Consider the following 12,856-nt stretch of genomic DNA (forward strand, 5'->3'; position numbering starts at 1 on the left):
GACGCATTATTTATTCTTTCTTATTTCTAGTTTTATATGGGAATTATAACAAGAAAAATTATTGGAATTAATTTAAATAATTTTTAATTAATAATTTATATAATTTCGTAGAAAAAAATTTAAAGGTGAGAATACGTAAACGCTTTTTTGAGTGGCTTAAGTCATTGGCTGGCTTCTTCGTAGATAAAAAAAGGAGTTTCAGGTTGACTTAGTTCGATTTTGGCCCTCCGCTCCTTTTTTCTTTTCCGAAAATGCAGCCGATGACTTAAGCCAATCAAAAAAGCCTTTTATGTATTCCCACTTCTTTATTCTTGCAATTCTGGTTGAGAGCAGAGTTCTTCCATTATTTCTATGCGATTTTCTTTGGAATTAAAATATGTGAAAAATGTGTAAATTAAACAAACAACACTTTTCGCATTTATTTTTTAATTCGAAGTTACAAGACTGTAGCTTCAGAGTTGTGTTTGAAACAGGTTCTACCTTGAATTGATTTGCTCTGTTCCAGGACATGCAAGAATCTACTAGTTTTGCAATTTTTGTCCAATGGCAAAAAACGGTTATCGTCGTAACATTTTTAGAACCTTGTAGTAGTATTGGTCTGTTCCAGAACTGCAAAATTGTAAAAGATTTAACTACGATAACCGAATTGCCCTTTTATGATATCGACGAAAATTTCAAAACTAGTAGATTCTTTCAGGAACTGGAACAGAGCAAATGTTAAAGAACCTGGAAGAATCTATTAATTTCACATTTTTTCGATATTATAAAAGAAAAATCGGTTATCGAAGTAAGAGGTGTACTTTTTGCAGTTCTGGAACAGAGCAGATGACTGTCTAAAAGCCAAAAAAATTGGGAAGATGTCATATTGGCAAGAAACTGAAAAAAGACACTTGTTCTGTCCCAAGACTTAAAAATTATAGTAGTCTTGTAATTTTTTCGATAACATAAGGAAAAATCGGTGATGGTAGTAAAATTTTATATATTATTGGCCTGTTCCAGAACTACAAGAATTTACAAATATTGGCTACGATAAACGATTTTTCCTTTACGATATCGAAAAAATTACAGTAGATTCTTGCAAGTTAGATAAATTTGTTGATAACGCATATCTCGACAGCCTGTGAACGACATCGTATAACAAAAAAAATAAATGAATGCTGGTGTAGGATAATTCTTTGTCCTTGTTCACAGATAGATTTGTATTTAACAATGTACAAAAATTACCTTAATTTAACAGTTTATTTTTTCAATCGGCCAAGAGAAAGCAAATCAGACAATTTAAGAAAGATTTACACACCAAATAATTTTTTAATATGTGTAAATAACAACAAACACTGGCAACACTATAATTGTATATGGTTACCAACTAGTACATTATTCTACAACACTACAGCCAACTTCAGGTTGTACATTGACATTTTGCAAATTTCTTGACTAGGAGGTATTGGAGTGCATTTTTTTGTGAAAAATACTAAGATTACATAATTTTTGAATAAAAAAGTTGGGTAAAAATCGTTAAATTGTGTTTGCTTTTCATTTTCCAGACTTGTAGCAAATCCAAAAAATGGCTGACAAAGTTGTTGAAAAGCCCGTTGGCAACCCCATGAAATTCCCTTACACCTTTTCTGCCAAAATCGCTCAATTCCCATTGAAGCACTACATTAAGAATCAATGGATCTGGCGCTACTACTTCCTTGCCTTTGGTTTGTCTATTCCTGTCTTCTACAAGATTAGCAAATTGGGTAAGTGGATATTGATGGTAGTTAGAAAGAATATGTAACATATTAACTCGTGATTTTTCGTATTTCAGCTAACTCTCCTGGTAACAAGAAAGCCTGGGCTGAATCACAAGCCAAGGAACATGCCGAACACCATTAGGATTATAGAATACTGCTGCATGGCGAGGAGAACTTCAAGTTTTTATCATTGCCATGGATCACTTTGTGTATTTAGATTATTTTCCATTTAAATATTTTCGATTATAATAAATGTCAATCTTAAATCGGAGTTCTAAACTGTAACATGTGAAAAGAAAATTTTATTTCTGGTGTATTTGTATAAAAAAAAAAAACAGTACATATTATATAAATGCTTATTTCGATATTAGGAATGTTCCTATTCCGTGCTGAGAAAATGATCTGTGTCTATGCTTGAATAGATGTGACCTTCGGAAATTAAGAAATCCAAAATACCACTGAAAAAAAAAAAAAACAGAACAAAAATAAAATTAGATATTCGATATTAAGGGAAGTATTGCTTACTTTAACTCGGCTTCCTTCATTTGGGTGAATTTTCGTTTCAATTCATTGCGACTGATACCATCATTCGAAATGTGTTCTTTAATGGCCTTGAATATAGCCAAATTTTTACCCTCCAGCCCTAAATCATTACCACTTTGTATACCAAAACTGCCACCATCATTGCTTGCCTTCGAGCCACCATTGAAATCAAAATTGCTACCCTTCGTTGCAAATTCTTCAGATTTATAGCGAGCATTCAACATTTCCAAGATGTGGGTAACAACTTCATTTGGGTCATTTACTGGCAACATTTTGAAGACCATCAATGTCTTCTGACCACCCTGTGATCTTACACTACCATATACGGTTGCATATTGATTTAACATTACATTCGGTGACTTGGAAGTGTCACCTTCTTCAAGCCAGTAATGTGCCTCTATGCGACCGGTACTATCCTCCAGGGTATAAGTAATTTTGGTCGATGAAGTATCAATATTACGTACGATGCCCTTGATGCACACCATACTAAAGCTCATGTCAAACATTTGGAAGTTTCCTTCAGGTGAACTGAGAATTTGTTTTATCATAACAGGAGCAATTCCTTCTGCCTTCTTTTCCGAAGCGGCTCCGTCATGGCTTTGGGTGGCATTAAAATCTCCTCCAACTAAAATGCACAATAAAATATGTTAATTTCATTAACAAAATTATTACAACAAAGATATTTTTTAGGGACTATGGTGGCTGTATATTACTCTAAGGAAGCCTTTTTAATCTGGCTGCTTGGAATGTGAATTTAGAACGATGTGCCGCACTGATATATCTAAGAAATAGGTTAAGCGCATGTATAAGATGTTGATATATTTTTACACCGTTCCATTCCAGGAAAAGATCATGGATTCTCCTCCATTCCTCTTAAGCCACTATTTTCCAAACAGTGTGCTTAGAGTTCATATATACAATACCACTTTTATTCATTCAAATTGTTTCCAAAACTTACATGTGTCGTTCATTTTTTGTATTTTTTATATATTCTACCAAAATTGTGAAATTAAATCGTGTTTTCCTCTGTAGCGGCTGCTTGGGTTTGTTTGGTGTGTTTACGGGCGCCTTTTTGCATTCGATTTGCAATATAAAATTGCCAGCATGGTTGCCAACACCAAAGAAACAAAGAAATGACTGATCAATAGAGAATTGTTAACCCTGGATTTAAGTTAATGCTACATTTACACAGGCTACGTAAAGTGATTTTTCGTATTAATAAATAATTCTTTTTATATATTTATATATTTTTAGTTCATTTATTTTTGTATATCTTCTGTTATTATTTCTATTTCGCACCCTTGGAATTGTAAAATATTTTGTTTTATTTTTTTGTCATTGACAGTGTCTAAACAAATTGATGAACAAAAAAATACTTTATGTTTCAGTTATAACCATGATACAATAATGAGGTTGTTAATTTGTTATTTTTTTAAACAATATTCTTAATTTGAAAGAACCAAGCGAAACAAGATTGGAATTTCGGGGTTATTTCACAAGACGGAATATAAAATAGTAGGACAATACAGTTTTAGTTATAACCATGATACAATAATGAGGTAGAACAGCTTCGTAAAATTACAGAAATACAACCCTAAGAAAGGTGGCTCAACTCAAAAGAATCTAGAAAAATGCAACTATGTGCTGGAGTCTTATAGTGTCAAATACACTTTTAAATATGCAACAGTAGGCTTTGTATACTTTTTTATAACAAACTTAAATTGGAAAAAAACCGCGAAACAAGAATGAAATTGCGGAGTTATTCCACAAGATGGAATCTAAAATAGTAGTACAATAAAGTTTTATCACAAAATTGGACAATTTTCGTCGAAAATTTGCATTTGCTTTCCAAACAAATTTGAAATAATTTCAAATTATTGTATTTTTTATTCAAAACAATACACACACATACACAAAATGTGTATGATTGATTGATGACACTTTTAAGGGTTTGAATGTAAACATAGCATAGGTGTTGGTAAATGAAAATGGCAGAAGAATACAGGTAGATGCATCAACGCCAGAGAGCATTAAAATGTCACAAAACTTTAAATGTTTTTTTTTTTTTCAAATATACGTAGATTTTTATATGTTTTTTTTTTTTTATACGACGTCATTGGGAGGTTATTTTAATTTGCGTTTTTCAAAAATTTTTACAAATTTAAATAATTTTTCATTCATTTTTTATATGTTTTCTTATACTACGTCATTCGGAGGCTACTATAATTCGCGTTTTTCAACAGTTTTTACAAATTTAAATAATTTTTCATTCAACATTTTCAATTCCAAAATTGGTTTGACAGTTCATTGTCCCAGCAGCTGTGTTGACGCGTCTACCTATATTCTTCTACCATGATGTTGAATGAAAAATTATTTAAATTTGTAAAAATTGTTGATATTTGTGTAGCATGGTAGAAGAATATAGGTAGACGCATCGACGCAACTGTTGGGACAATGAACTGTCAAACCAATTTTGGAATTAAAAATGTTGAATGAAAATTTATTTAAATTTGTAAAAATTGTTGAGAAATGCATATCTTTACAATCCACGATTTGTGTAGTATAAGAAAACATATAAAAATCCACTTATATTTGAAAAGAAATTTAAAAATTTTTGACATTTCAATGCTCTCAAGCGTTGATGCATCTACCTGTATTTTTCTACCATGTTTGTGCAGCGTAACTAATGGCTTGTTTACATTGGCATAATTAGTGGATAATCCATTGTACAATGAGATCAAGGTAGGGCACTGCTACCTATTGATTTTATTTTTTATTTGCCATGTCAAATTTATTTATTTTTAACTGAGTTGCAATCTTCTCATTTTTCGAAAAACAATTGGATGTTAAAAAAATTAACAGAAAACGACTTTTGGATGTTTAAAACACCGGAAGAATGTAAACGTTTTTATTACGATAACCGATTTTCCCTTTATAATATCGAAAAAATTGCAAAGCGATTGGATTTTTGCTGGTACTGGAACAGAACAACTGTTTTATTGCAGAACCTGCTATATTGAATAAGTTTGTGGTAAAAATTCATCCGAAAATATTTAAAACATAGGCAAGTGTGTGATAGGAAATATTATGAATCATACAGTATTTGCTCATACAGAGTTGCTCTGTTCCAGAACTGCAATATGCTCTGTTGCCGAACCTGCAAGAATTGCTCAAATAACTAAAAATCTATAAATCATTTAGCAACATTTCATTGAATAAATATTTATTTATAAACCCACTGTATATTTACAAATCAGAGATGGGAACCTGTTATCTACACAATATATTTTGACAATGTAAGTTACAGTAAATGCAAAGATGGATATGCTTATTTGAAATGACTTTGCCTTCTTTATTCTACCATGCAAACAATATTCAATATATTGTTTAGTCTATTGAAGCCCTTTATCCTGATTGCTCTATCGTGATCAATATGTCATTTTATGTCAAAACAGCTGCCCCATCAAAACCTACTTGAGTATATTTCCGCGTATTTTGGTTAAAAAAAGAGATTACCTTATCTTGAAGAAATGTGAAAGAGATATGGTTTGTTTTATATGTCGAAAGAAATAAGGCCATTCTACGTTCGTTTTTTAAAATTTATATCATCATTCAAATAGAGAAAATCTGGAGAACACACATGTAATTTGACATATAATTGGCATGTAGTTACTTTCAACATACATAAACATTCTGTTCTTGTACTACCAAAAATTAGAAAAATAACACAAGTATGTACAGGGCTAGTCTCTATTTTGACTAAATGTTGCATTTATTAACATACATAATAATATTATCTATTTGCAAGTGCTTAGGACTCAAAGTATGGCTTAATACAATTAAACGACAAAATTGCAATGCTGATATTGCGTGGAAGACTTTCTTTGTTAATACGAATGTTTAAAGCTGCTATTATAACTTGAATACGAGTATTTTATCAGTGACGTAATGAAATTTAATAATATTTCAAATTGCCCAAACAAATATACTTGACTTCAGTATATTCATCAATGCCGTGGTGGGAGCCCTCACGACCAATTCCGGACTCTTTGACACCACCGAATGGTGCTTCAGCAGCAGATATGATACCCTCATTAACACCAACCATACCAACTTCTAGACGTTTAGCAACACGGAATATCTGTTGAACATCTTCACTAAAGAAGTAACCAGCCAAACCTCGTCGCGATTCATTGGCAATTTTAAGGGCTTCCTCTTCGGTTTTAAATTTAATAATGGTAACAATTGGACCAAAGACTTCTTCGGTGTAGATTTTTGCGTCCTTTGCAACATCAGTTACAATGGTTGGGGCGTAGAAAAGGTCACCTAGATCCTTTAGGGGCTTGCCACCTGTAACGATTTTACAATTTCTGCTGCGGGCATCTTCAACAAATCCAGAAACTTTATTGAATTGCATTGTATTGATTAGAGGACCAATTTGAGTATCGGCACAATCTCCATGTCCAATTTTTAATGATTCAACACGCTGTTTGAGTCCCGCTACAAACTTATCGTATACCCCTTCCTGGACAAAGAAGCGATTTGCTGAAACACATGTCTGACCACAGTTGCGGAATTTTGAAGCCATTGCCCCATCTACAGCTTTTTCCAAATTTGCAGAATCGAAAACAATGAAGGGAGCATTACCGCCCAACTCAAGAGATACCTTCTTTACTCCATCGGCTGATTGGCGGAAAAGTATTTTGCCTACTTCTGTGGAGCCGGTGAAAGAGATACCGTGAATATCAGGGCTTTTACAAAATAGATCGCCAATAGGAGCTGCTTCTTTGGTGGTTACAACATTAACTACACCATCAGGTATGCCCGCATCCTGAGCAAGTTTTGCAACGGCGAGTGCTGTCAAGGGTGTATCTTCTGCTGGTTTTATGACAACGGTGCAGCCTGAAGCAATTGAATTTATCAATAAGCAATTCAAAAACTTTTAAACGGAGTACAACAACTTACCTGAAGCTAGAGCTGCTCCAGCCTTGCGTGTGATCATTGCCAATGGGAAATTCCAGGGTGTTATGAGGGCTGCCACTCCCAAAGGTTGCTTCATAACAATAATTTCTCTATTCTGTATTGGGGATGGAACAATTTCTCCATAAATTCGTCTTGTCTCTTCGGCAAACCATTCCATGAATGAATTGCCATAGGCTACTTCTCCCTTGGATTCATTTATGGGTTTGCCAGATTCTGCTGTCATAATTTCGGCAATTTCTTGGGTGTTCTTTTCGATCAGATGGTACCAATTCTAAATAAACAAAATATGGTAGATTAGAATAAAGATACCGAGGAACGTTTTAAATTTTACACACCTTCAACAACTGAGATCTTTGTTTGGCTGTCAAACCGGCCCATTCATTTGAATAGAATGCCTTCTTTGCAGCATCTATGGCCAATTGAGCATCCTTGGCATTCATGTTGGGTACACTACCGACCACCCTATTGTTAGCCGGATTTTTAACCTCAAATGTTTCACCGCTGCTGGCTGATACCCACTTGCCATCAATCAATGCCTTTGAACATACCAAAGAAGACATTGCTCGTTGTTGTATTTGTGGCTTAATCATAAGGACACTCGACACTGCCAATCGCAACATTTTCCTTATTGATTATTTAATAAATGTTCGATTTTTTTATTGGTATACTGCCTGCAGTATGAACTTTTGGAGAAAATTTCGGGTTTTGTTACTTTGCACCCAAATCACAAGTTACCACAATCAAAATTTTCCGTCGAATTTATCTCAGTTGTAGCTCGTTGAATTAGTTCTATTAATTTTAATAAATGTCAATTGCCTTTTAGGTGTTATCATGCAAGAGGCAGGGGGTTGAGATTTGTACTGTTATTTTGATGATAACAGAGAGAGAAAAAGTGTGTGTGTGCAAAAAAATGAGAGTGAGAAAATTGGGGTGCAAAACATATGATAAGGTTGCCAAATTTTCTAATAACATAGATTCCGTTCTGGAGCATAGCAAATAGCAAGCAAAGACATAGAATAGAATATTGGTAGTAGACCTTGTTTCTGTATGTTTACATTCGATATGTTTGAAACTGTTGTACAAGAACTCTTGCTGATACTTTACAAGTCCCGAAACAGAGCACATGTATTTATGTTAAGCTCAAATAATGTTGAATAATTCAATACTAATATTTACTAAAATTAAAAATTTGCATGATTTTAAATAATTTGTGATTAACTTATTTAAACCGCTGGGTTCATATTGCACAAGACAAAGTCAGAATATGGCAACTCTGTTGTTATGATATCATAACAACATAGATACTAATGTTGACTGATTTAAACCGCTAAGGCAATATGCAAAATTTTGGAAAGGACTATGGAATACAATTTGAAACCACATTTTTGGATTTTTCAAACTTTTATTTGCCATTCGTCTCTGTAATTGTGGTTTTTATATATAAATGCATCTGTCTCTATATATTGCTGACACAAATCATTTGCTCAAAATGCATTATCTAGTCTTTATCATTTTAGGTCTTTGGCAATTAATTGGAAATGTCTATGGATTAGAATTTAGAAACCAATTGTTTGAACTATACAAACTTTTATTTGTCATTCTTTTCTATAATTGTTTTTTTATACCCTTCACCCATGGTACAATAAAAGTTAAAGGAGAGCTCCCAGCTGATTACATTTTTTTCTAAGTGTGTCCGACTTCTGCCAATTTTGTGTATGTGTTTGTTGTTTTGAAAAATAAAAACAAAATATTTTCGAAATCAATGATTGGAAAAAAACTTGAATTGCCGGGCGCGCGTTAATAATATTAATGAGATTTGCCATGGAATTGAAAGATTAAACACTTAGGGTCATGTTTTTGAGAGAACATCCAGACATTTCCATAATATTTCGCGCTATTTGACTCATTTTAGAAATTACCAAAAATATGAAATAAATGTTAAAACTTGTTGCATGCAAATTTGACAGAAAGCGGGTATGGCCTCATGTGTGTATTTTTGTAGTTTTGAGAAGCTGTTCTACCTCCTTATTGTTCCATACTCTCCACCTTGGAAAGGTGGTATAACTCGAAAGTATCAATTTTCTTAAAAACAAGATTTTCAAAAATTATAGATGTATGTTAACAAAAAATCACATTATGGATTTAAATTTAATTTTTCTGATACACAAAAGGTTTATATCTTGGTATAATTAAGAAGGAATTCCAATACCATATTTCGTTTTATGTATTCTCACCTTTAGTCAAAAATTGTAGCTGTACCTTACCTATTTATTGTATCATGTGTGAAAGCATTTTCAATTTAATAATCCAAATTCCAAAAATGTAATTTTTTAAAATTAAGATAATATGTTGATATTATGGCTCAATAAGAAATGTTGTTCGAAGAAACAAGGATGCTGGTGGCATCATCGTACCTTATTTCTTCAAAAATGAGGCCGGAAGTGGACGTCCGGAATGCACTTCGTCAAGAACAGCCGCGGTGCCCATATGTCCGAAATCATTTTCAAATGTTAATGTCAGGTATTGATCTTTCGAATAAAAAAATTGATTAAAATTTAATTTTTTGTGTTATTTTTTACAATTTCAAATTCGAAGTCATGGCTAGGCATATAAATGTCAACTTATAATGGAAAACGAGGCCAGGGTTTTACGAAATGTCACAAAATTTGCCTAGCCATGACTTCAAGCTTCTTATGTTCTTACACCCAAAATGTGGGAATACATAAACCGCTTATTTAGCTGGCTTAAGTCAATGAAATGTCACAAAATTTGCCTAGCCATGACTTCAAGCTTCTTATGTGCTAACACCCTAAAGGTGGGAATACATAAAGCGCTTACTTAGCAGGCTTAAGTCATCGGCTGGCTCTTTGTAGAGAAATAAAGGAGTTTCAGGTTGACTTGGCTCGATTTTAACCATACGCTCCTTTGTTCATTTCCGAAGAAGCCAGCCAAATAAGCTCTTTATGTATTCCCACCTTAACTCTAACACCAGCAAATTTTTATGAGATTCTTGTTGAATTGTATTTATTGTACGTGTTGCGCCGACAAAGTGAGGGTTGGGGCCGGGCCCCCTCAGAAATGGTAACATTTTAGATATTTTAAAACACCGAAAAACATTTCTGGTTACTTAAAATCCCCGCGTGGGCAAAACCAATGTGGACCCTTCAACATCAAATCACGGTTGAAAAAGGATTCCACCGAAATGATGCCAACATTTTGTTAAACCAAAAATATTCGTTTCTCCTCGGGCGCAAACATCCAATTTTAAATAATTTGATATGAAAGATGTTTAATAAGCTATAGCCACATACATCAAGCATTTTGTTATAAGTGATTGCTCCCAAAAAAAGATATACTCGCTTATTTGAGATGTTCCGATACAACATGAATTTTCAAATCAGCACAAAAAAACTGTCTCGATTGTGCATTCCAGCACATACCTACCCACTTATGTGTGTGTATTAGTGGAATTTGAAACGCTTGTTCAAGTTCTTTTCACTATGATATCGCTTTTTGATATTCTCGTCTTTTGTAGTTGCATGACATGACGGGGCAATGTACATTGCTACTGTGTTTTTGGACTTGGATATAATAGAATTGTTGTGAAGATATAACACCAAAAATCACTAATAACATTTATTTTAAGTCTAAGCAAAAACTAAATGTATTTCTCATATACGCTGCCTCCTATGAATATTGCGAAATATTTAATGTTTGGGTCAAAATATCAAAGAACTTTTGTTAACCACTGTACATTTGTACACACCTAGGTATGTGCGGTTTTTCTGTCCACTGGTTGTTAGTTAGGTATAATTTCTTTGCATTTCTTAAAACCTGATATTGAGTCTGCACTGCAAACTGCAATTTAATTTTGCAGCTTCAAGCGCTCACTCCACACACGCATTAAAAGTTCAATGCATGCCAATGCGCAACATTAGTTGCGCTTTGTCCATTGTATTGGATGTATTGACACGTTGAATAGTTCGTTGCTTTACTCTGCAACTTGTGATTGATGTAGTTTTAAAAAAAGAAAGTCACTGCAAAATTGCATCAGAAGTTTGAATAAAAAAATAATTAAAGAATATTCGTAATACTGCTAAAAAAATTGTCATTGAGTAAAATAATTTTATAAAATTATTAAGGATTTGTGGCGCCTAATCGAAAGGTAAATTGAAATAACAAAACATGTCAAAAGTGTTAAGTTTAATCATTACGGAACAATTTAAGGCAATCAATATGCTTCCATACCCACAACACCTGTAAAAAACTGAATGTTAATGCGAGATTGTAATTTATCCGTTACGAATCAAACAATGAAAAGATCAGATAAGTTCGGCAGGGACGAATCTTTAATGCAACGAATCTCGCAGAATGCAAAAAAAGTCTGTTGAAAAGTGTTGTTAATATTTTAAAAAATCTGAACATCAAGTGTAACAAGCATGGTAGAATTAAGAAGGTAAAGCCATGCAATCATATGTTTACATTTTTTCAAAATTATTGGTTCGACAACATCTCTTTGTCAAAATGTATATTTATGAATCGATTCTATACACAGAAATCAGAGATGGATCCCTTTTTTAAACACTGAAATATGACAAGGTAAATTACAGAAAATGCAGAGATGGGAATGCTTATTTGAAATGACTTTACCTTCTTAATTTTACCATGGTAACAATCTTGTGTTGGCCCTTAGGGGTCTAAAATGCTTTTTTTGAGGAGTTACAATTGGTTGCCATTCTATTTAATATAATATACCCTCTATATTATGGTCATGGTAAAATTAAAAAGGTTAAGTCATTTCAAATAAGCATTCCCATCCCTGCATTTTGTGTAACTTACCTCGTCAAATTTCATTGCATAGAAAATTGGTTCCCATTACTGATTTGTTTGTTTACAATGGATTTGTAAACATAAATTTTGACAATGAGATGTTGTCAAATGAATAATTTAAAAAAATTATAATCATGATACAATACAGAGGTATAGCAGCTTCATAAAACTACAGAAATACAGCTCTGAGGCTATGCCCGTTTCTTGACAAATCTGCATACAAAAAGTTGTTTTCATTTATTCAATATTTTTCCTCATTTTTAATTTTCCTCATATTCAAAACAATAAATAAATACACAAAATTGGTAGAATTCGAGCACATTTAGAAGAATAATTGTTATCAGCTGGTAGCTCTTACCAGCACCTTACCTTTTTATTGTACCATGGTTGTAATCATGGCATAACATGTTAGAAGAATATATGTAGACGCATCGATACAGCTGCTGGGACAATGAACTGTCAAACCAATTTTGGGATTGAAAATGTTGAATGAAAAATTATTTAAATTTGTAAAAATTTTTAAAAATCGCGTATTACAATAACCTCCGAACGACGTCGTATAAGAAAACAAATAAAAATCTACTTATATTTGAAAAGACATTTAAAAATTTTTGACATATCAATGTTCCCAAGCGTTAATGCATGTACCTGTATTTTTTCTACCATGTGGCATAATTGCTGAAGATAGAACAAAGCTACCCCTTAAACACGATTTTTTTTCTTTTTGTGCCCCAATTCTGTCAAAACATACACATTTTGTGTAT

General features: G+C 33.0%; 3 protein-coding genes across 3 annotated transcripts; 1 reads left to right on the forward strand and 2 right to left on the reverse strand.

Moving 5' to 3' along the window:
* Window positions 1-1,310: 1,310 nt before the first annotated feature.
* LOC101900651 (uncharacterized) lies at window positions 1,311-2,021 on the forward strand. Its single transcript, XM_005179271.4, has 3 exons — window positions 1,311-1,441; window positions 1,545-1,742; window positions 1,811-2,021. The coding sequence occupies exons 2-3, from the start codon at window positions 1,565-1,567 to the stop codon at window positions 1,876-1,878; spliced, it is 246 nt and encodes an 81-aa protein (XP_005179328.1). The 5' UTR covers window positions 1,311-1,441; window positions 1,545-1,564; the 3' UTR covers window positions 1,879-2,021.
* On the reverse strand, window positions 2,003-3,393 carry LOC101900475 (replication protein A 32 kDa subunit). The gene is made up of 3 exons (XM_005179270.4): window positions 3,238-3,393; window positions 2,262-2,904; window positions 2,003-2,194 (listed from the first exon to the last, which is right to left on the reverse strand). Exons 1-3 carry the CDS (start codon window positions 3,248-3,250, stop codon window positions 2,116-2,118), a joined length of 735 nt encoding a protein of 244 aa, XP_005179327.1. The 5' UTR covers window positions 3,251-3,393; the 3' UTR covers window positions 2,003-2,115.
* Window positions 3,394-6,015: 2,622 nt separating this feature from the next.
* On the reverse strand, window positions 6,016-8,126 carry LOC101900308 (glutarate-semialdehyde dehydrogenase). The gene is made up of 3 exons (XM_005179269.4): window positions 7,598-8,126; window positions 7,245-7,533; window positions 6,016-7,181 (listed from the first exon to the last, which is right to left on the reverse strand). Exons 1-3 carry the CDS (start codon window positions 7,880-7,882, stop codon window positions 6,235-6,237), a joined length of 1,521 nt encoding a protein of 506 aa, XP_005179326.1. The 5' UTR covers window positions 7,883-8,126; the 3' UTR covers window positions 6,016-6,234.
* Between the last annotated feature and the right edge of the window lie 4,730 nt (window positions 8,127-12,856).

Source organism: Musca domestica, unplaced genomic scaffold (assembly GCF_030504385.1).
Source record: "Musca domestica strain aabys unplaced genomic scaffold, Musca_domestica.polishedcontigs.V.1.1 1, whole genome shotgun sequence".
Lineage (NCBI taxonomy): Eukaryota > Metazoa > Arthropoda > Insecta > Diptera > Muscidae > Musca > Musca domestica.